The 24,560-nt window shown below is 38.7% G+C and overlaps 1 protein-coding gene across 1 annotated transcript; it reads left to right on the top strand.

Moving 5' to 3' along the window:
* The first annotated feature begins 1,251 nt into the window (after positions 1-1,251).
* On the top strand, positions 1,252-23,953 carry LOC119799406 (zinc finger CCCH domain-containing protein 7A-like). Its single transcript, XM_038309287.1, has 22 exons — positions 1,252-1,466; positions 1,586-1,666; positions 1,783-1,819; positions 4,143-4,340; positions 6,665-6,823; positions 6,925-7,005; positions 9,127-9,184; positions 9,286-9,431; positions 9,544-10,105; positions 12,091-12,152; positions 12,239-12,335; positions 12,418-12,579; positions 14,816-15,030; positions 15,111-15,211; positions 15,291-15,472; positions 17,448-17,533; positions 20,120-20,274; positions 20,553-20,658; positions 21,941-22,049; positions 22,194-22,330; positions 22,428-22,597; positions 23,190-23,953. The coding sequence occupies exons 2-22, from the start codon at positions 1,608-1,610 to the stop codon at positions 23,368-23,370; spliced, it is 3,063 nt and encodes a 1,020-aa protein (XP_038165215.1). The 5' UTR covers positions 1,252-1,466; positions 1,586-1,607; the 3' UTR covers positions 23,371-23,953.
* The last annotated feature ends 607 nt before the right edge of the window (positions 23,954-24,560 follow it).

The raw sequence follows: 24,560 nt of genomic DNA, 5'->3' as shown, positions 1-24,560 counted from the left end.
TAACACTGTTTTATCAATTGAGAAAAAAACATGGGAACAACCTTGTTGCACTTTTTATCTGATAGATATTGTTCATCATCAATGTGGATAGAATTTCAGGGACAATTGGAGGACCTTAATGTGTGTAAGAAGGAGAAGGGCATCAGGAATACCTTTGCCCTTGAAGATATCTATGGTTACTACAGTTCAGATTAAATGTGTCAACAAATTCACCATGCTCTAACAAAGCTCCATCACTGTCTATCAAATCAGAACATTAAATGAAATAATAGATCAACTGTTGATGTATCATTCCACAGTTAGGGGCTGCTTATGTTATTTTTTTTTTTACTGTAATAAACTCAATTTAACAACCAATGAAAACTTTATTATTAAATTAATTAATCACAATTTTAACACATTATTAGCTGCATAAAATATTTTGGCACACAGATCTTGAAAACATATTGGAATACTACGGGAGAGGATTAGGGCCACTGGAGAAAAAAAATGATTTCAGTTTAATATGGGGAAAAAAGTCAGAATTCTGACTTTAATCTAATAATTCTGACCTTTTTCTCAGAATTTTGACTTTAATCTCACAATTCTGACTTTGATCTCATAATTCAGACTTTAATCTCAGAATTCTGACTTTAATCTCAGAATTCTGACTTTTTTCTCAGAATTCTGACTTTAATCTTAGAATTCTGACATTAATCTCAAAATTCTGACTTTGATCTCATAATTCTGACTTTAATCTCAGAATTCTGACTTGGATCTCAGAATTCAGATTTTTTTCTCAACATTCTGACTTTAATCTAATAATTCTGTCTTTTTTTCATAATTCTGACTTTAATCTCATAATTCTGATTTTTTTTCTCATAATTATGACTTTAATCTCATAATTATGACTTTTTTCCCTCATAATTATGACTTTTAACCTCAGAATTCTGACTTTAATCTCATAATTCTGACTTTTTGCCTATATTAAACTGAAATAAAATTTAAAAATCTGTTAATTTTTTTTCCAGTGGCCCTAATCCTTCCGTAGAATACCATTGAAAGAACAGAAAAAAAATCAACCTAAATAGTCAACTTACTTTAAATTTTAGTTTACGTGTGGCAAACGTCTGTTTGGTTATGCGTGAGCTTCGACGATGTGTCTGTCGTTTAACAACTGTCAATAAAGTTCTTTAAAAAAAATAAAAAATAAAAAAACAACATCGCCGACGTAGCGCAGCAGCGCGCAGCAGTCACGTGACGCCCCAGCAGCTGGTGCAGCCTTTTGCTTGCAGTTGTCTGCGGCGGACCTAGTGGAAGGAAATCGAAACTTATCTGAGCCCATGAAGTGAGTCTTTTCGTCGGACTCAAAGCTCGTCCTTTAGCTCCTTAGCTCGCCTCCCCCAGCAGCTGCTGCTCTGTTCCTGCTTTTCTCTGCAAATATGACCCGCCTTTAAACTTTGCTTTGGTTCGCTGAACTTTATCAGGTAAGCGTGTCTCTGAAGTTGTTCCCTCCATAAAGTTCATGTTTGTATTTTGGTAAATACATGGAGAAGTAATGGCAGATAAATATGCAGAGTTTATTGAGTCTATTGTCCCACCTAAGATCTGCTATGGTGTGACCAACCATGGACCCAGCCCGAGAGAAACGAAAGGAAGAGATCATCAAGGATCTAGCTTTTATACAGTGAGTTCATTGTTTTTATGTGGAGGCCAGGCCAAAATGAAACTGGCCTCGACTCTTTATCTTCCCCAGCTCTGATAATTCAGCGCTTCTAAATGAGTCAACATGTTTTGTTTCAGGTCTCCCTTGGCTTATCCAGATCCTGCAGGCTACCAGGTAGGAGCTTTGATTCATCAGTTTGAGTCTGGAATCAGGGTTTATGTGTCCTTCCACTGTCTGTGTGGAAATGAATTCAACATCAGTGTCATGTGTGAAACCGAAAAGTTAGAAAAAAACGCTAGAAGTTTGTACATTTTACTTAGATTTCATGGTGACAAATTAGGACAGAGTAGTACTTACTTGAAGTGCAAAGAAAGTGATTTATAGTGTATTCTGCACTGTAAAAAAAAAAAAAAGAAAATCTACCTATGTTGGCAGCATCATGCTGTGGGGATGCTTTTCCTACAACATGGCTGGGCAACTGTTCAGTCAATAGAAAGCTATGAAATGTTATTAACCCCTTAAAACCCACCTTAAGTTGGGGTAATAATTCAGAATGCATAAAATTCCAGTGGTAAAATTTTTACCAGCAGGTGGAGCCATTGCGCACAGCTCCAAGCTGACACCAAAGGTTCCAAACCCCACAGCTCTAGAACTGTTATAGCTAGAGGTCTGAAAAATTTTCTACATGCGTGGTTGACAAGATGTAGAACAAATATCATACAAAAAACCTGCCTTTTCTCAAGAATATCTTTATTACTGATGTTCAAAAAAGACCTATCATTTCCAAGAATAAAAAACAACAACTTTGAGTCATGTATGAACTGATGCAGGTTGGTCTGTGTTCTAGTCACCCAATTTTAATTTATATATTAGGAAACTAGACGGTGTTAGCTTTCAAATAATGTATTGGTCATGGAATTTGGGCTTACAGTTCCTAAGTTATTTGCTTTCCATTTGGCTATGGAAAATAGGCGAGAATTACCCAAAATGTGGTGGATGTTAAGAGGTTAAAATTGTAGGGAAGTCATATTTAAATGTCAAATCATTCTGGCTTAAACATGCCTATAAATGTACTCTTTATCAGATGATATTTGCCCAAAAGTTAGAAAATTTCTTTAAAAAAAAAAAAAAATCCTGTCTTAAAATCTGTGATTTTTTTCTGTTATTTTATGCAGGCCAGTTAGTTATACGTCAGCCTGAACACGTAAATTCGGCCAATCATATATCAACGGTCATCTCTCAATCCAATTTTTTCAGTCATAGCATCTTGATTCATATGCCGCAGCTAATATACGCAACAGTTGAAATAAGAAATCAGAATCATTTCCTTTCCCATTGAGATCCGTCCCAGTGTTCATGGGGATGGACGTCTGTGTCTTTGGCAGGCGTAGAGCTAACAGAAGTGGCAGCGTTGCGAGGCAAGGGCTCAAACATGTACGGCTGTAAGCCTTCTACACCAAACCAAGCTTTAGCCACCCTGGCGTCCTCTTCCACAAGATCCTCTTCCCCACTTTCCTCCTCTAAATAAAAAATGTATGACGGAGGAGACTCATCCGTGACCTCTGACGCAAAACTCTCCTCCTCTAGCATGTTTACGCTGTCCATAGCGTTCCTCGACAGTGTTGTTTCTAAGTCACCAATTTAGTGCTACTTGGTCCCAATGGAATTACCCAATGGGAACCTACTTGCACTAAGTTGCCAACTGGTTAGCAAGATGCTTCAGAGAAACCGGCCACAATCAAACTTGGTTGCGAACCTTCCGCTACAAAAATCCTGCCCCCTTGCCAAACGACCAATCACATTCACTTTATTCACTCACGTAAAGTTGTGCACCACTCGGGAGAATTAAGAAATGCAACGGCTGGAGCGGCCGCTTCCCTACGACTTTAAACAAATTCAGATTTTTGTTCTTTTTTTTTCTGTATCAAAACAACCACTCCTTTGCTCTGTATTCAGATAATTTTTTTCCATCAAATTTTCCAGAAAGTCTTTGTCTGAGGCAATGTGAGGATTTGTTTCAGTGGAACTAATGAGGCCAGGTCTGCCCAGTTGGATAAAAAAGAAAAAATCAGAATTATATTGTTGTCCAATAACTCAGATAATGTAGTAACTTGCATGTGCTGAAATCAGGGGAACTCTTCTGCAAATGGTCTGACTTATTTCAGCAATGGAATTCAGCCGTATACTGAAACGTAACTACGGAAGCCCAGAAGCTTTGCACTGCTGAAATGGCATATTAAGCAATCAGCTTCTGAATGCTGTTTAGTAAACCGCAAAACAGCTGTAAATAAAACTTCTTTGTCTCCACAGTTAAAATAAAGCAGCAGATATTCAAGCATTAACGTAAACATGTAAAATACACACTTGATTTTTTCTGCAAAAGCTTCTAAAGAAATGAAACCAAGAATATTATCCAGCATATATCCTATAGATACCCTACTTAGGTTGTGACTGTCTGTGAATAAAACTTCTGTGTGCATCTTTTCCTCTCCCTCAGGACTTTTTGACCCGCTTGGTTTGCAACCTTCTTGAAGAGGGCAATGCCTTCTTCCGAGACGAACAGTGGAGCGAGGCCGTCAAAGAATTCAGCGAGGCCTTAAATGTCTCCATCTATGCTGAAGCAGAAGAGATCCAGATCCCTGAAGCCTTGCTGGAGAGCCTGTATGTCAACCGAGCCGCTGCGTACCACAGTATGGTGAGCGTTTCTGCTGCTTTCTTTAGACGATCATGGCACAGAGCTGTAGATGTCCAAATGTTGACAGTCATCCAGGGTGGAGTTTAAAAGCTGAGGCAGAAGCAAATTTTGCAAAAACACAGACTTGCAGACGGAGAGGAAAAATCTCTGACTTGAGCAAGCTCAGTACATACATTTATACAACAACTCCCAATACACACACACACACACCCTACCTGGGGAACCAACCCACCCCTGCATACAAAAAACTTCCTCACACACGAACGTTTGGAGGAAAATAACTTCAGTTTATCAAGGACATTCCCTGTTAGGTTAATATATCTTTCCCTGGCCAGATAAACATTTCAGAACAGGTGTGTTCTGTTCACGGCATGAGGAAGACTGTGTGAACTCATTCTTTATTTCTCATGACCCACACGTCACCTTTGTCTAGAGCAGGGGTCGGCAACCCAAACCGGTCAAAGAGCCATATTGGACCCAAAAAAAAAAATCTGTTTCTGGAGCCGCAAAAATGTAAAAGCCTTATATAAGCCTCGTATAGCAACAGGGGCTCTAAGTGTATTATCCCACTATAGAAAAGGACTATATGGGCTTAATATATAATATATAATAAGCATTCACGATTAAATGTTTATCCTGAAGCAAATGTCACATACTGTAGTAGCCTGAGGTGACGGAGGAACAGTGAACCCTCCCGTCGCGCACCGCTTCACCGAGCGCCGCTTCACCACCTTCACCGCGCGGTTTAAGTTTTCTTGCAATGATGAAATTATAGAAACACAATAAAGGATTCTTTGTATGGTGGACGTGTTTCTGTTGGGAGGAGTTTATTGAGTCATGAGGAACCAAGCAGGAATTAACATCAGAGCTGTGCTCTCTAACCCCGAAATCCCACATCCTCCGTCACCATCGTTCCTTGGTCTGATTAATATTTTTAGGATTTGGGGGAAAAATGGAAGAAAGTTCAAAGCGCTGCCTGTTTGATCTGTGGACGGTTTTCCATCCTTGCAACAAAACTAGCAGCAGTAGTGGAGTTTGGAAATGCAATCCACTTCTTAAATCTATCTTTGCACTTTTTCTCTCACTCCTGGCTTGGTGGTGGGCTGCAGATTTAGCCTTACCTGGAAATGCCTTTGCAAAAATGCAGGCAATCGTTCAGCAAATGAGTCGGCCTATTTGAATCCTCTTTTCTCATCAGCTATCTTTCTTTTTTTCCCTTTGGGATTCATATTCCGAGACACACCTGCAGCTTTTTTTGCCTGGCACCGTGCCACGCTGGTTCCAATTTATGACCACTGATCTCTATGGCTTTGACGCAAATTATTGTTTACATTTTTTTATAATACAAATGTTTAAAGCATTGGAAAACATTCATTTTTGTTTGCAACCTGCACACCATAAAAAAAAAAAAAAAGAATCGATTTTCATAAATTTTTGAAAAAGCTCCAGGGAGCCACAAGGGGGAGGCTAAAGAGCCGCAGGTTGCCGACCCCTGGTCTAGAGTGAGGAGGCAACTGCTTTCTGTCACCCCTACCTTAAACAGTCCAGCATACACTGGTACAAGACTTCTCTACAATCCCTCCGATTAGAACAAAAGGCACACTCAAAATATTTCATCTCACAATTAGGCCGAGGAAAAACATGCTTTCACACCAGCTACAAATGAAAGATGATCGGTCTGTAGAGTGAACTGCTAACCACTTTGAACAGCTAATATTTCCCAACATTGAAAGAAAACAGTGAAAATTATCTCTTAAGTTTAAAAAAAATCAATTATGACATTTATAAAACATAGCGCGGTATCCATATTTTTGTGATAAACATCCGAAAATAAAAGTATGCTGAAAGACATGCTGACAAACCCCCCCCCAAAAAACAAGAATATCATTTCAATCCATTTTAGAATTAGGCTTTAACTTATAACATAAGAGCTTTACATCCTGTTTTTTTTTTTATATAATACACACAGTGTGTTCTCCTCTGATGACCTAGCTTGATGTTTTGGAGGTAAAATATTTTATTCCCACAACGATCTGCTTCATTGTTTGCTTTCCTGTGTTTTTCCGCATTATTTACATGTTTCTCCAGTGCAGACATAATTTATTTTGCACCAGCCTCATAAACTTTCCTTCCCCACTGTGTCTAAATCATTCAGTGTTTGATCAGCATTAAAAGGTCATTGAAACTAAACCTGTACCAAGGAAAACCTACCCAACAGCTCCACCTGTTGGGTAGGAAACATTAGAGGAAAAAAAGATGGAGCAATATTTACCTTTATACTTTACTATTAACAATGTCTGCTCACCGCATCTGTCTTTATGAAGGGAATGTACAGTAAAGGTATTGAGGACTCTGACAGCACTCTGAAGGTGTGTGAGGGCAGCCGCAGGGCTCTGTACAGGAAGGCACTGTGCCTGAAGGAGCTCGGGAAGCACAAGGAGGCATACGACTGCACCACCGTCTGCCTGCTCAGTAATCCTCAGGTACCAGGAGGACGGAAGATTCTAGAGTTCATGCAAAGCATGTCAGGTAGCCTGGGAATGGGGAAATCTGACGAGACGCTCTTTTTTTTTACTCTCAATAGGACAAGCAGGTGAATGAGCTCTCCCAGGATCTGGCCCGCCGGCTGGGGATGAAAGTCCGAAAACCCTACATCAGCTCAAAGGTGAGGGGGAAAAAAGTATTTATTTTTCTCTTATATGCTGTAAAAGAAGCAGAAAAACAAAAACAAACATTGTCTGAGACTTAGGGTGGGTGTATTGTTGAACTTAAGTTAAAATAAAAACAATGAAACTAAACTAAAATAGAAGGTAGGGATTTTGGAAAAGGGAGAAGAATAGTTTTTCTTTCCAAAGCATTAAAAGTGATATTTGCTTTGCATGAATGCTGAGAATGTGCATGAAATGCAAAATATTAACTGATATCTGTTGGTCTATACTAGCTTTAGCTGTAGGGTGGAACACACCTTCATTTTGCTTTAAGATTAGGGATCAGATTTCTTAGTTTATGGTTGAATTTACCACAAAAATCTATTCATTTAAAGGGGAAATGAAACTCATTGAGGTTTCTTGGAGTCTGTGTAGATGTTATAGCTGCAGGCATGAAGGATCTCCTGTTGTGGTCTGTTTAGCAGCGGCTCTGGCTGAAGTTACTTTGTTATTTACAACAATCTGAAGAAAAGATGATCTGGGTCCTCTATAATTTTCCAGATTTCCATAGTAAAAATTTTTTCCAGAGGTTCTAGAGAATTTCCTATAACAGAATCTTCTTGATTAGCTTGTTAAGCTGAAAGCCTATTTCATTGATGCAGTTACCTGAAGAGATGATGGTAGAGGAGATCTCTCTTCCCACAACAGACATAAAAGATATGCAGCATCTTGCTGCAAATGCTGAATGATCTAAGTACAGTTAAACTAGTTAATGCTGGGGTGTCTCTGAAGTTAATTTTTTATACAATTAATTTATCTGGCTCTCTGTTCGTTGCGCCAGGCTCAAACTGAATTAAAAATCATCCATGGTGCAGTGTAGGCGCTGTTACCGAAGCAAAGTTGGACGCAGCAGCACTCTCTGCATCAAACCCCTGAATTTCAAATGTCAAACAGGAGAAGCAGGCTGCATAGTGGATAAAAAGTCCCAATTTCAGAAAAAATCAACCCACCAACATACATCAGTTGAGCTCTGAAAAACAAAAAAGGAGGAAGTGAAACATTGGGGCTATCGGATGATAAAACGGGAAATTTATATTCATTATAACCAGTGACTGCTGGGTCGCAGCGTTCAGTGTGATTCCAGTGTTACTCTGTCACCTCCTCCTGATGCTCTCAGCGTTGTTCATCTCGTTGAATTTTTTTTTCCACTTAATGGAAAGTCCTCCTGATCCCCTTCCTGTGCAGCACATCCATGGCTGCCTGCTCAAGCTAAGGAATCACTGCAGAAGGAACCACTGGGTGCAATAAACCTGACGGCACCCGGAAGGTCGCCCAGCTTACACAGAAATGCAAGCTAGTGCGAACAAAGCTCCAGCAAACTAAGGATAGTGAAGCTTAATGTTACACAAGTCATTTTGACGCCTTTTATAATTACAAAAGTTGATGAGTTCATGTAATGTATACGTTATAAGCATTAAATGAGCAAACAATAAGCTAAACATGAGCAAAATGTAAATATGACAAAAAAATGAAGGAAAAGTTTGTCACTGACCTACAGATGATGAACCACTGACATGTTGAGCTGCTCATGCAGCACCGCAGTGTTTCCTCACTGACGACATTTAGCTTATTTCAAGCATCATTTCTATGTCCGTTATTCCTTCCTATGCAAAATCCTGCTAACGTTATCAGAGGAGCTGCTGCTGGGGAGCATCGTTTCACTTCGAGGTCAAATCTAGATCACATTCTGAGATTGATTGACAGGTGGTATCACCTCAATTTGCTGAGCTTCTTTTAGACAGGAAGTCTTTTTTCCTATTTGGCATGACTGTTTTTAATAAACACTGTAATGTGTGGATTAGAGCTCTCCATATGTGGTTTGATTGGAATGGATGGCTTTAACCCTTTGGCTTGTGAGGTCACTTCTACCGAACTGGAAAAATATAATATATAAGGCTTGCTGTTTTTTGGGTTTTTTCTTGTTTTTTTTGTTTTATTTTGATAAAAATATCCAGTTACTATATGTTTGTGGATTTATCAGTGTATTCTTAAGGCATTCATCCTCCTAAGGTTTTTTTTTAATTAATAGGAGAAATAAAGTACCAAAATAAATGTGATATTTTGACCCCTCCTTTCAGGCACCTGTTAATAATGGCGTCCAGAATGGTGTGAACCCTCCGAGTGTCGACGCAGCAGGTCAGAATGGTTCTTCTCTGCTAGCTGATAGAAATATCAATAAAAGTTTAGTGTTCTGATCAACGGAGTCTTTTTTTTTTTTTTTTGGTGCTTTACTACAGTCGCCTTTCGCAGCGCGCCAAAGTCCACCGCTCTCCCCACACCTCCTGCACATCAGCTGGTGGAAGCTGTGGAGGACTTGGAGGTGGTGGGAGATGATCTAGACAGTTTGCTGGACAGCCTTCCTTCTGGGCAAGTCCCATCAGAGGTATAGAAGGCAGATATTTTCTTTCATTGAGGATAAGTAAAGTATAAAGTTCTAAATAGTATTTTTAAAGCTGTGGGTTGTTTTGACTCTTGTTTCTTTAAACCTTTTGAAGGTTCTGCAGTTCTCTGACTCTGGCAATGCACCCTCTCCCCCTTCCTTCCTTCCCGCCCCGACTCCCCAGCTCCCTCCTGCCTTTTTTAGCTCATCTGGCAGCCATCTCAACTCCTTGGACTCCTTCACTAACGATGATCACGGCCCAGCTGCTGCAGCGCTGGACATCCTTGATGACCTCCAAACCCCCGGGAACGGAGATGGAACGGTTGCCTCAGACGCGTCACTTAACGTCACAACACTGGATAACCTGGATGGTCTGGATTCTCTTGACACTCTTGATGACCTTTTGGAAATGATGCCGAATGCTGTCGCTGCTAAGGAGGCTAAAGCTGAGAGAGAGAAAAACCCAGAGAACCTGATGAGTGAGGTGGATGCCCTGGGGCCTCATATAAAAGCTCAGAATGGTGACCTTCCTAAAACGGGTGCCATCGCCAAGAAGCAGGTGGGCTCTCTTGATGCTTTGGACTCCTTCCCCACTGAGGAAGACGTCCAGGCTGCTTTCCAAAGAGTTTCAGCCAGAGGAACAAGCCTAGACTCCCTCTCTGATTTCAGCTCAAATGGTGATTACCTCCAACCTCGTTTAGATTTATCCTCACCTCACCTCACCTATTTGAAAAAAAAAATGTTTTTTACATTTTAAGCTGATGCACAGAACAGAAGCATTTTTTGTGTCAAAGTGCATTTCAGAGCTTTGTAGCATACAAAAAGGTTCAGAATTTATTTTTATTGCTCTGGTGAGAAAAAAAAAATCACTCCTGCAGGCTTTAAGATGGTTTGGAGTGTAAGATAGCTCCTTGGATTTCCTCCTGGTATTTCCTCATTTGAGGATAAAAATTGACTCAATATTAGAATTCCATAAAAGAATTTAGCTGGACCGATTTCTTCACATGGATGCAAACAAAGCCTTAAAAGAAATCCTTCTATCTAAGGTAGGGCTCTGATAGAGAAAAAGGCCCACAGCATGACATATACACACACGTGTACACAGCATATCATTCTGGAAAGGATCTGGCAAGACAAACCGAGTCAGCAAGAAACCGTTTAGAACAAAGTAGAATAAATACGAATGTGGAGACTTAAACTTGGACTTAGGCAGTACTTTATTGATCCCTTGGGAAGACTCCCTCCGGAAATTAAGGTTACCAGCAGCCAACAGGGCAAAAAAGTATTAAGTTAAATTAAGTTAAAATTAAGCAAAATACAACTACAAAAAACAAAAAATAATACAGATTAAATACAGTGTACTGTATATAATAGGAGTTTTGTGTATGTAATATAGGAGTTTGGCGGATAGATTGATTCAGTATGGTTTGCACTTGCACTATGTGGTTTGTCCTGATATATATGGAGTTCACATTTTACAGAAAAATGTGTTGTTACTCCTTCCCTCTTCCCCCTGTCCTGTGTCGCTTCCTCGACCCCTGTGAGGCATTGTACAGTCTGATGGCGTGGGGGACAAAAGAGTTCTTAAGTCTATATATATATATATATATATATATATATATATATATATATATATATATATATATATATATATATATATATGATGCAAAAACATCTTTTTTGTTTTTTAAAATGAAAGCTCTTACAGAAGCCAGTTGTTGACATTTTTATGATATAAAAAGCTCTTTCTGGACATAATAAGGAGCATTGTTAAAGCATCGCTCTGTTAGAGCTGCAGTCTGGACTGTTATGGTTAAAGAAAATCAGTTTCATTGTAAGCTCGCCTCCTGCGCTGTGATTGGTCAAAGAGTCTTGAGCTTTTGTTAGTCAGTCTGGCTAACCAGATTTAAAAAGATCCTCCAACATATTTAGCTTTGGCTGCATATTCTTCATTTATTTCAGACATTTACCTCCCTCACAGTCCTGCTGTGTGCTGTAGTGAGATGACTACAAATCCTCCTCCAGACTAATAGGCAGTGAATTCACCAAAAATTAGGAAGTCATGTTTGATAATCAAAAGTTCAATTAACTTAAACACATAAATAAATAAAAATGAAAGATGATTCTGGTAGTAAAACTCCTAATGGATTATTTCCTTAGCTGTTTTCTTTTCCCATGTGAATACATTTTCTGAAATGAAAGGTTTGATTAATTTTCAGCAACAAGAACACTAATACATCTTTGCACTGGTTTTAAGCCAGATCTCTTTCTAGTTCAGTCTTTTAGCCCTAAGAACTAAAGCAAACATGGTTTACTGTAGGCCTAGCCCTCATTTTTATTTCTCTTTAAAATTCCCATGAAGATCATTTATTGTATTGATGTCTAACCTGAAAATTCACGGCGCAAGGAGTTCTTAAATTGGGATATAGGAGGAGTTTTCCCTCTTTTAAAAGCGTATCTTCTACTGTTGCTTTGTTGCTGCTAGAAAAGTTCTGGTGTAGGACAGAGCTGTGGTCTTCATTTTATTGTAATTTGCAGTTTATCCCATTAGGTGTCACTAATCCTGGTCCATTAAATGATAAACCGCCTGTTTTTTACAATAGAGCATCACTGTTGATATTTTACCGCCTATCATCTGTGCTACTCTGCTGTTATTCCTCAGGTTTCTCAGAGTCTGACACTGCTGCTTCATCTCTAATCAGATCTCCAAAACACCAATTTAAAGTAAGTGTTTTATTCCACGGATTGTTTATCGTTTTATTTTTAGATATTTTCGCCATGTTAACTGAAGTCGTTTCTCTTAACTGAAGGCGAAGGACAGCCATAATGGGACTGCAGCCGTCTCTAACCCTCTGTCCTCCACCCACGAGTTCCTGCAGGCTTGCTCCCTCTGTTTTCCTCGTCTTGGTCTGTCCTCTTATGAAATCAACTTTCTCCATTTGGTTCTATTTGTTTTATTTAAATCTAAATGTATTTTATCCATTTCCAGGTCCAAGTGTTTACAGCTTTGTTCACAAGCCAGACCTCGTCCATGACTGTAAGTGTGACATATTGCTGTGCAGACGGAAGGCTGATTGTCCTTCTGAATGGACGAGAGTGAGACGGCTTCCTTCCCGGACGTCGTTCTCTGGACCTTTTATTCTTTGTAAAGGTAGGAGAACATCAGAGAACATCATCATAGTATTTAGACAATGCTAATTTCTGCTCCTAGGAGGATCTTTTTTATTATGGAAGCCCGTTTCTGCAACATGAAAGTAAAAGAATGACTAAATCTCGCAATTTCTTTTTTTATTTTCATGTGGCAGAAACGGGCTTCCATACATTTATTCCTTAAGTTTTGGTGCTGTTCAATCTGGTGATTGACTGCTACATTGGTTGGCTGATATTTTTGGCCAATATTACCATTCGTTTTAATGCATCAAGCAGCCTTGAGATCAAGTGAAGACTGTTGCGGTCCATTGTTAATGTTTTTTTTTCGATTTGTTTGACAGTTTTGTAATCATTTTGTTATCATTGTTTAATTTTAATAACGTAAACTGAGGAAGAAACAGCAGTATCAGCCTAGAATTGGCCCCAGAAAATCAAGCGTCAGTTTGATTTCAACATGATCAGTATTTGCACTTGCCTTAAACAAAGCAAGTATCAGTCAATCTCTAGTTCAGTTAATTATAAGTAGTTAAGGGGGATTGTTAAAGCTTAGAGCTTATCTTGTTCAGGTATTAAAAACTTTAATTTGTTTATGTTTTAGTTTCTTTAAATTTAGTCGGTTAAGCCGCCACTATATTGTGTGGTGTTTTTTCTCATATTGTCACCATTTGATGTTTCATATCCTCGAGCGAACATTAGTATCAGAGAAGCATAAATCGAAATACTATTTATTTGAATGATTTATTACTTGACTAAAGACATAAATCAATTTAATGAAAAGGAAACAATTAATTGCCCCCTAAACTTCCTAATACGTGCTAGCCTTAGCAGCAACAGCTCCACCAAGCGTTGATTCTTTTCTATCACTGTGGATAACTTTGTTTAAACTCCGACAGAAGGTTTGTACAGGAAAAGCCTCCAATACAGCTAAGATCATCCCTCAGCATCTCATCGGGACTTAGTCCACATTTAGACTTTTCTTAATTTCCCCTTTATGTGAAAATCCATTCCTGTTTATGCTCTAGGATTTCTCTGCTCACACATTACTTCTTTTCTAAATACCAGTGAGGCTCTGGTTCAGAATAACACCATGAAGAAATTCCTTTTAACCAGATGTTACCTTTACTTTACTTTATGAAAAAAAGAGAAGGATCTGTGTCTCTGCAGTCATCAAGTAGTCTTCCTTGAGATACAGAACCACTGATCAGCCTGTGATATGTGTAAACTACTTGGAACTCGTACTCATAAGGTATCAGAAAGTGGGGGCATCAGTCTCAGCAGAGACTCCCAGGCCTCCCTCTGCACAGATACCTCCTCCAGCTCCTGCTAGGGGAATCCCAAGGCACTTCCAGGCCAGCAGAGAGAGTCACTCCAGCATGTCCTGGGTCGCCCCCTGGGCCTCCTCCCGGTGGGATGTGCCTGAAAAACCTTCCTGTGGAGGCATCCAGAAAAATATGTCCAAGCCTCCTCAGCTAACTCCTCTCGACGTGGAGAAGCGGCTCTACTTTGAGCCCCTCCCGAACGCCAAGCTCCTCACCCTATTTCTAAGGGAGAGCCCAGCCACCCTGTAAATAAAGCTGCAGTTCTCTTGGTCATGATCCAGATTTCATGACCGTAGGTGAGGGTATGAACATAGACCAACTGCTAAATCAAGATTTTTGCCTTTTCACTCAGCTCTTGATTGCCGACTTAATGCCAGCAGAAATTGATAGAAAATGTTCTGACAGATAATTATCGTCAGGTGAGTACAAGAACAAACATAGTTATGTTAAAAAAGTGTTATAAAATCGCAACTTGGGTCGAAAACAAAAAAAAATCTTTGCTTCTCTGCTTTGATGTATCACAAAAATCACATAGCTCTATTTCTCAGCGGCTTTATTACAGTTTCCAGACCTGCAGATGTCAAAGAGTGCTTTTCCGCTCTTGCATTAGATCAGCGCCTCTTTACTGCAGACAGCTTCTGTTTGAGTGAATCTTTATTCTGAAGGTCAGGCAGGACTCAGGCCTGAATGTAGCTCCTAAAGTTGAACCAGGAAAAGGTTAATTAATGAAACAACAAGGAGGGTGATTACATTTTTGCAGGGTTTGCAAACTACGTTTGTGCTTAATTAATTTTACTTTTTTGTCACACGTCTCAAAAAAAGTCTGTAAAGAGGCTAATATTTCAACAGAGCTGTCACATGATCTGTGTTTTAATGGTGTGATCTTACTTTGAGTATTTTATGTTTTCTTTTATCCAGAGCTGCTGAAGTCCGGGGATCTGGGTGTGTGCAAGTATGGAGAAAAATGCACATTCGCTTACAACCAGCTGGAGATCGACGTTTGGACAGAGGAAAGGAAGGGAAGGCTGGACAGGAACGCTCTGTTTGGAGGCACACCTGTTAAAATGGACCCAGTGAACAGCATCATTGGTCTCCTGCAGGAGCACAGAGGCAGGTTTATCTTCCTCTGTCAGGTCAGTGCAGCCGTCACATCTTCTCCCATCTCACATCTTACTTTTGAACGCAGGGTTTCATTTTTGGTATTTCTCTGTAGGAATGCTACGACGGCAAACCTAGAATAATCAGCAAGCGCTCCTGTGTCAGTCAAGCAATCTGCTCCAACTTGGACGCTCATCACAATTTTGATGCTAATAAGTGAGTCTGCGGTCTGAGGCGACCTTGAAACGTCTCTCATTTTCAGGTTCCTCTAACTGCTGCTCTTGGTTCCCTTCAGGTGCCTGGCCTTTGTAGTGACCACCCACAACATTAACTACAGCAAAGTGCGTCCTCTCAGCGTCTTGTGCCAGTTGGGTTTGTGTCGACAAGCCATCCGATACGGCTGCCTGCGGGAGGACAGTTGTGTATTTGCCCACTCCGTCATAGAGCTGAAAACCTGGAGGGTCCAGCGTGACACAGGTGGGTTCCTATCACATAGATTAGAATATATTGGATGAGCTTTATTGATCTCACAGCAGAGAAATTCACTGGTCACATAGTAGTTAAAGAAGGTGCAAACAAGGAGGAAAAAAGTGCATTAAGAATAGACAATATATATACAGTATATCAAAACCAAAACACCTAAGTTATCAGAAATCCTTTTACTGATGAGAAGTATGATGTTATTAGAAACAGCCCGTCTACGTTCGTTTGTACCTCTTGTCATTATGATGTTACCTTTCTACTTATTCATAATAAAAATCCATGTTTTTATCATGGAAGCAGGAAGAATAATTAAGTGGCAGCAGTTAAATATTTAATTAAACCATTGTTGCAAAACAAAGAGGGACCAAGTTTCTAGGTTATGTAACTAATATGTGTTGGTGGGTTTGTTTTTCAGTCGTACAGAACATTCAAACATTTCTTTAGACATTTAAACAAACAGTCCCGTTTAAATAACTGTAATCATACTCAAAGTGCTCCTGGCTTTACAAATTGAAACAGAGGGACGTGTTTCGTTGGTGCAGCGGTTAGCGCACACAATCATGGCCGTTTCAGATTTGAATCCGGTCCTATATTGTATTTCTCTACTCCCTTATATACCTGTCAGCCCAATTTATAAAAAACAAGCCACTAGTGCCGTAAAAGCAGTCATATCAGGACACAGAAGAAAAGAGGAAGAGTTTGAAACAGAATAAATAAATGCATATGAAATTAGATTTTAAAAACCATAAAAATCTGATTTATTCCTTCAGGAAAAAAAAAAATTTGAGAATAGGAAGTAGATTGACTGAGTGAAAGTCTTGATTTAAGAAAGGAGTGTTGGTCTGCGGTGTCAGCATGCTGTACACAGTTGGGACCGATCGTTTGGGCAAATCAATCTCAGCCAGAAATGGATCAAACTGATCCAGTAGAAAAAGGATTAAAACAGGATGGTTATGCTTTGATCAACCTTAAAATAGCAGAAGATGTGGATTCTTGCACCATGCCTCACAGTTAGCTTCATGTTGTAATTCATCACCTACACTGCAAAAAAATGAATCTAAATAAGTAATTTTTTAATTAAAATAAGTGCATTATTTCTTGAATGGAGCAAGACAATATACATTTAAAATAATAAAGAATTGTCTTATTTCAAGTGCATATTATCTTATTTTAAGAGTAAAACATCCCAGTCCGTTGGCAAACCATCTTATTTGCCTTTTCAAAATTAAGGGTAAGTGCACTTAATTTAAGAAAATGTTATTTATTTCTAGATCTTTTTTTTTTACAGTGTAAAATACTCCCAATTCGGCCCAATATTTGATGGAAGTGACTTAATGTCTGTAAAGCTTTATCCCTAAAGCAATAATCATATAGAAAATATTATAGAAATTTAAATTCTCACATCTCAAATCAACCATCACTGGGCCATGCTAGTTTCTCTGCGTTTGCTCTGAAAATTTTTTCCTTTTTAACCATTGAATAAAAGTAGAGGTGATAGCACACAGCCTTGAGTTGACGCAGTGGAAGTCAATTAAAAACCTTAGATTCTGACTAATTCACCCTGGTCTTAAAAAAAGATTGGTAGTCTAGGATCAACCCCACCTAATTTTTAATCTGTTTTTGGTGCCTTATGAACAAAATCCTCAGTGCAAATGTCTCGAATTAAAATGCAGATATCTAAAGAAGTGTTTAACATAGTGAGGGTTGTACTCTTTTCTCTGTGAAGCATGTTTGCATAAGGTAAAGGATATAAAATATGTTCATTCTAGTTAAAGTCTAATATATAAAATGAAAGTTTGTAATATTTGTAGAAAAACTATGGTTAAAGCTTCAGGTCTAAAATCCTCTACTGAACCAACTGTGATATTATCCAGCTTTACGGAATTAAAGTCTTTTTATTTGACCTTCTGAATGCTGATGTTAGCAGATGATAAGTGAATATATTTTATTAAAACATGTTTATTTACAGGTATCAGTCCGGATGAGATTGTGAAAGTTTCAAGGGAATATTATGACAAGCAGGAGCAGAACTACAGAAAGGAGAAAGAGAAAAGGGTAAAGATTTTTGTGTTTTGTTTAAATAGTAGTAAATCACTTATTGTAAATAATGTGGATCTGTTATGGTTAAATTTTCATTCAGTAGAAAAATATTCTTGCATTTCTAATGATTTTATCTGTTATTTTTGTTGTCACACTGCAATATTTAAAATGTTCAGATTATCTCTGTGTCATATTAACATTAATCTGAGTACAAAGTGAAATATTAGAATAAATGAAGAAATAAAAATTAATCTGCCCATTTGTGTAAAAGTAATCACATATAAATCTATTAGCTCTTTATTAACCCTCAGAAGCAACAGCTGGCATTAAGTGTTTCCATTAGTTCTCTTTTATGTAGCTTTGTCTCTCAGTAACCCTGCATAAGTCTATACAACTTCTTCAGATACTTTATTATTAGCCACATGTTTTTTTCATGTTCTACAGTTAAACAAGTCACAACTGTAGTTTTTCTTTTTTGTGCTGCACATTTCCCTGCTTATCATACACTGTGTGCACAATTATTAGGCAAGTTGTATTTTTCAGGATTATATTTCTTATTGGGCCACAATTGTGTTCTCAATCAACCCAAAAAACTATTTAATATCAAAGTTTCATATTTTTGGAAGTTGATGTGCGTTTTTTTTTTAGATTTGGCCATTTTATGAGGATGTCTGTGTGTGCAGGTAAATATTACTGTGCAGAATTATTAGGCAACGTAATAAAAAACAAATATATACCCATCTCACTTGTTTATTCTCACCAGGTAAACCAATATAACAACTCAAAATACAGAAATAAACATTTGCAACATTCAAAATTAAAAAATAAATCAGTGACCAATATAGCCACCTTTCTTCACCATGACGCTCAAAAGCCTTCCATCCTTAGATTCTGTCAGTGTCTTGATCTGTTTGCGATTCACATTGCGTGCAGCAGCCACCACAGCCTCCCAGACACTGTTCAGGGAGGTGGACTGTTTTCCCTCCATCTAGATCTCACATTTTCATGAAGGACCACAGGTTCTCCATGTGGTTCAGATCAGGTGAACAAGGGGGCCATGTCATTTCTCCTTTTAGACTTTTTCTGGCCAGCCACGCTGTGGTGTATTTTGATGACGGAGCATTGTCCTAACCTGACTCCACCAGATGGATTTGCTCCGCATATCCATCTGGAAACCTTCCGTAGAAATAATTTTGGGAAGGGGCGAAAATACTGGTTAGCTGATTGGCCTATGTTGGTGATAGACGGGCCATATAAACCAATCAGATCAACGAAGCATATGACGTAACCGAGCGACGACGAAGAGGAGCCAATTGATAGATCAAACTCTTGCCAAAACCAGTCAGGAGAAGAGCAAAAGCATCTTTTCCTCTGAGAAAAGCCTCCAGAGCAGTGTTTTGCTCTTCTTTTAGTGAAGAAATAGTGTAATTCCGATAAAACTTGCTCGATAGCCACGCTAACGCTAGTTTCATCGGCTGAAGCCGCCATGTTCTTTAGACTGAACTGTCGCGCTTCTCGTTGCGTCACACCTCAACCCGCCTCAAAGCCAACGCTGATTGGACGTTCATTTGGTGAACGGCTCAAAATTTTCTTCAACGGAGAGTCTCCAGACTGATCAGCGAGTGAAATCTTGAAAGCTCGCGAGATCAGAATGGTCTCACGAGGCTAGCATTGTCCTCCATGATTATCATAATTTTTTTTGAATGACGGCGACTTCTTCTTGTACCACTGTTTAAAGAAAGTGTCTTCAAGAAACTGGCAGTAGGTCTGGGAGTTGATCTCGACTCCATTATTAACGCGAAAGGTCCAACAAGCTCATCTTTGATGATACCTGCCCAGACCAATACCCCACCTCCACCTTGCTGGCGTCTGAGTCGATAAGGAACTTGCTGCCCTTTACTGATCCAGCCTGGTGCCCATCCATCTGGTCCATCAAGACTCACTCATTTCATCAGACCAAAACATCTTGGAGAAATAAGTCTTTAGATATTTCTTGGCCCAATCTTCTTAATTCATGGGGAGTTATTTTGCGTCTTCTTTTTTCAACACGCTTCTTGCGCGCCTGTTGGCTATTTGCCATGAACCGCTTGATTGTGCAATGATCCCGCTTCAAAAGCTTGGCAATTTCCAAACTGCTGCACCCCTCTGAAAGACATCTGACAATTTTTGACTTTTCAGAGTCTGTCAAACCTCTTTTCTGACCCATTTTGCCAAAAGAAAGGAAGTTGCCTAGTAATTAAGCACACCTTTTATATGGTGTGGATGTCATTAGGCCACACCCCTTCGCATTACAGAGATGCACACCACCTGATTTACTTAATTGGTAGTTGGCTTTCAAGTCTATACAGCTTGGAGTAGGACAACATGTATGAAAACGATGATGTGGTCGAAATACTCATTTACCTAATATTTCTGCACACAGTGTAGTGATTTCAATAAATAATCACACTTTCAGCTGTTCATTAAACTCTTCCTACAACTTTATTTTAGTTTTTGACTTCTTAACTTGGAACCTTAGATTCTTTGTTTTAAGTAAAAACTGAATAATCTATTTTGAATATAAGATAACTCACTTAATTCTTTTTTTTTTCTTTGTACTAGCTGTCCTCTGGTGGGGGTAAATTAAAAGGAGCCAGCGGTGCGGGGACAACTCTTAACATCAAAATGAAGTTTGCATGTGCACAGTGCTTACGTGGCGGCCTGATCAGTGAACCGGACAAAGCTCTCAAATACTGTACAGCTAAAGCCAGACACATGTAAGGAAAGATGAAGTCTTAGTTAACTTTGTCTGATTTGTTCAGTAGAATGTTAATAAATGGAGCTGATCAACTTTTATTGTATTTAATGTGAGAGTTTTAAGATTCTTACAGCAATCAGCATAAAAAATGTGAATAGAGTATTCTAATTAGTAAAACCACCTTTACATTTTTTGGGTTTATGTCCATGAAAAACAATCACTGACCAGCTCTGTCCAGTATCAAAATTTAATCCGGTGTTTATTTATTGTTTTGTTTTTTTTTATCTTAATTTCCAGGTGGACCAAAGATAGATATGTGCTACTGGTCAAGAATTCTACTCGGGGTAAATGGACTCAAGTCCGACCACTGCCACATGCTAAGAACTTCCCGCTGCAATATGATGTAGGTGTGCTAATCCTGACTATAGTTAGCTCATCCCGGACGAGCCCCCAAACCCTTGTTGTACTGTGCATAGCGTAATTGTACATCGGACAACGATATGCTGCATCAGTGTTTCCAATTGACGTTATTTCTTGAGGTACATCAACTCCTCCTTCTGCAAAGTCCTTACAGTTAAGATGTTCCCAAGCTTGTAAAAATTTCCCATTTTTTTCCAAAAATGTAATGTCCAAAAATGTTCATTATGTTAAAAAACATTAAGTTTGGTTACATTAGCTTCAGCTGGCATCTTTACAAAGGCACATTCATCTTTGGGGCAAAGAGCCTGCCTCCTTCCTGAACCACATAATAGTTGGAAATTCCAATACTGTTTATACTGACATGTCACTCTTTGAAAAGATGGATGTGATGCCTTCAGGCATCTGGAAATTGTATCTAAGGACAATCCAGACTTTTGGATTCTCTTCCTGATATTTTGGCCAATGTCTTTACATTTTTACTGGACACTCAAATAAGAAAACAATGTGTTTGATTTGTTCCTTTAAAAAACCTTTACTGTTGCACCTCATTTTAATAAAAAAATTAAGGATTTACCATCAGATGCTTATAAACCCAAAATTTCCTTAGACTTTATAATTTTTAAGACACTGTAAAGTTGCAGTATATACATGCTATTAATTTAAGTGTTTTATTTTTTAATGGACATTTTTGATGTAACATCACTAAATTAAACCTGATTAATAAGTCTTTCCCCTGAGAATATTTGTACCTCAAATTTATTTTCCTAAACTTTCACACATTCAGATATTTTTTAGATAAAGCAGGAAAAACTACAAATAGCAGTACTTTACTTGATGCAGCCGTACCCTTGCAGGGTTGCATCTTTGCAGAAAAATTGATGTTAACAAAATCATGGAAAGGTCACTTAAAAAAAATTTCAACCCCTTTCCCACATTTTGTCTTTCAAAATCACAAACTACAGTGAATTTTGTCTGATATGGAACATTTTTAAAAGAAAAATCTCAAGTGAGCTGAGGCCGATTTTCCCCTCCTGATATCTCTGTTGCGTCTCTGATTAATACACACACACTCCATACATACTCCAAACATTTTTAGATTTTCTTTTGTAAAACAAAAGTAATTTATGATATTTAACTGTGCACCATTATTTGCTAGTTTAGCTTGTCTTCCTCAGTTCAGATGCTTTTAAAAAATAAGACATGGTGATTAAAACTTGACAACCTCAGAAGGTTGCATTCAATAACGCGATCCTTTCTTCTGTCAGATGTGTGCACAGGTTGTGGATAAGGGGAAATGCTTCTATACTGGAAACTGCACCTTTGCTCACAGTCAAGAGGAGAGGGAGATGTGGATGTACATGAAAAATAACGAGTGTGAGTCCCTCTCTACCGCAGTAGCCCAGGAGAAAATGAAGTCATGCTAATGCTGCCTGGTGTGATCGATGGTGTTGATTTCATGGCTGCAGCTTTGCCAAACATCCACATGTATTCATAGGATAAGTGTGTTTCTGTTTGCAGTGCTGGACATGCAGCAGGTGTACGACATGTGGCTGGCTTTGGCTGCTCAGAGCCGCCAAACAGATGGAGCCACCATGAGCCAACCCAACCCAGAGGAGAAATTCATCGCCATGCCAACTGACTTTGCTGAACCTCTGGTGGGTTAATGGTGTCTTTGCTTATTTAATGCCGTTGAATGGGGTTTAAAACACCGAGAATGGGGTTTAAAACACGCACATCCTGTTTGTGTTTCAGAATGGCTTCCACTGCCGTCTGTGTGGGAAACACAGTAACAGTGAGCGGCAGTGGCAGCATCACATCTCCTCAGAGAAGCACAAAGACCGGGTGTTCAGCTGTGAGGGAGAAGACGAGGCCCTGAGGTGGAGCTACCGTTTCCCTGGGAGGTGTTTAAAAATCTGCCCCAAGTAAGCTCCGTATCCGGTTACTCTCTGCTTTATGTAGGATCAGCTACCAGGACGCTTTGTTCAACAGAGGCGTCCAAAGAAACATGGCTGTCATCTACAGACTCAATGCAAAACACAGCAAGGTTGATTTATTTAAGTAATTTAGAGAATCATTACAGAGGGAAATATTTCTTTTGTGTTGAGTTTCTTTGATGGATTTTTAACCAATTTGTTATACCAGGAGGATTGGGACAATGATCACCGTCATTTTTCAAATTTGCAGTTTTTTCCTGATTTTTTGGGACGTATCACAACATTTTTCTATTATAAATATCTTTCTGTTTTATTATATAATGTTGTAATAATTCTCCAGAATGCTGAATTCCTGGTTTTGAAGCCAGAATCTTGAAAATTCCCAGACATAAACATTTGACGTGCCTCACTCTGTATCTAATAGATCCACATGATAAAAAAAAAAAAGACAAACCGCCGATGGATGGATTTGAATAGCCATAATGAATTAATTATGTGTCAACATGCTGATATATGTATATGATCTGGACCTAATGTTGCCATCAGAGGTGCTGACTGAATAAATGATTTTGATTTCCAGAATCGACGGCGGCTGTCCGGATGGTTTTAGTTGCGACTACGCTCATAGTACGAAGGAGTTGCAGGAGTGGATTGAGAGACGGGAATTTCTCCGCCGCAAGCTAGCTAAAGCCAGAGAAGACATGCTCATCATGCCTGACGAGGTTGACTTTGGGAAGTACAACTTTTTGCTTCAGGACTGAGAATAAGAGAACATGATGATCCAGTGTTTGAACCGACAATCAGATTGCTTCACGCCTTGTTGAACTGAAACTAAAGGGGCAGTGATCAGGATGTTCAGCTCGCCAAACGAACTATTGAATCAATAGTCCAAAACTAATGCATCGCCATGAAGTGTCTATAACTACTTCTTTTTGGTTTGTTTTTTTGCTTATCCTTGTATGATGCAATAAATGTAATCCACAAATACTAGCCCTACTGTGAAACATATAGCTGCCATAAAAGAATCAGAATTGGTTATCTAAGAACAATTTTAAATTTGATTTTTAAACATGCTAACAGTGTTTGTCTTGTTTCCTCTGTTTCCTGCTTTATTTTGCTCTAGCAGGCAGTTCTTGTGTTCCACAGTTCATCAACACAGGGTGAATGTTGGCAAACTTTAAACTTCAGTACTATACTTGGAATTAATTAGTTGTTTTCATGCAAAGGAGTTATGAAAAAATTGTTTTTCTTTGTTGCTGCATTTATTGATCATCAGAAAATGTTGTCAAAGGTTTTCCTAATTTCTGACAGACAGATATTAAACCTCTATCCCTTTTATGCAAATGTCTTATTTTGCAGAATTATCTTTTCTCTTTTTGAATTGAAAATAGGGGTATATTTTTTTGAATTTGCTGAATGTATTAAGGGAAGGAGAAAATTACCAAACCCATTTGGTTATTCCAGCTGCTACATCTAAGAGATCTTATAAAAAACTTGCAGCAGCATAATCTTACACTTCAACTACAAGTAAGAACTTAATAAAAAGCAAAGTTATGGAAGGAAGTTTGTGTTTTTTATATTTTTTCAGAAAAATCCATGGTATTTGGTATTTAGTCCCAATTATATTTTTTTCTTCATATATTTAGCTTTTTAGGTTCTTTGCAGCTTGTAGGAAAATAAATAATAATTGATGATTGTGTTTCCCTGGGATGAAAATAAGATGTAACACAGGGGTTCGTTGGTGATTTTATTTTTTTTTATTTAATCAGTCATTGCTTTTGTGGATGATTTGTTTCTGCTGTCTCCTTCCTGCCAGGACTTACAGCATGCACTGGGGCGGTTTGCAGCCAAAATGAGAATCAGCTCCTCCAAGGCTGAGGCCATGGTTCTCAAAGGTGGTCTGTCCCCTTAAGACAAAAGCCCCATTTACACTATCCCTTTGAAACCATGC

This window comes from Cyprinodon tularosa, unplaced genomic scaffold (assembly GCF_016077235.1).
Source record: "Cyprinodon tularosa strain WSP-4 unplaced genomic scaffold, ASM1607723v1 ctg118, whole genome shotgun sequence".
Lineage (NCBI taxonomy): Eukaryota > Metazoa > Chordata > Actinopteri > Cyprinodontiformes > Cyprinodontidae > Cyprinodon > Cyprinodon tularosa.
The sequence above is the reverse complement of the archived record's forward strand: the minus strand, read 5'-3'. Positions and strand labels throughout refer to the sequence as shown.

Excerpts from the sequence above, each read along its gene's own strand:
- LOC119799406 (XM_038309287.1), top strand. The coding sequence starts at position 1,608 with ATGGACCCAGCCCGAGAGAAACGAAAGGAAGAGATCATCAAGGATCTA. Across the intron at positions 12,153-12,238 it reads CTCCAAAACACCAATTTAAA|GCGAAGGACAGCCATAATGG; the intron begins GTAAGTGTTTTA and ends TCTTAACTGAAG. Across the intron at positions 20,275-20,552 it reads ACAGCTAAAGCCAGACACAT|GTGGACCAAAGATAGATATG; the intron begins GTAAGGAAAGAT and ends CTTAATTTCCAG.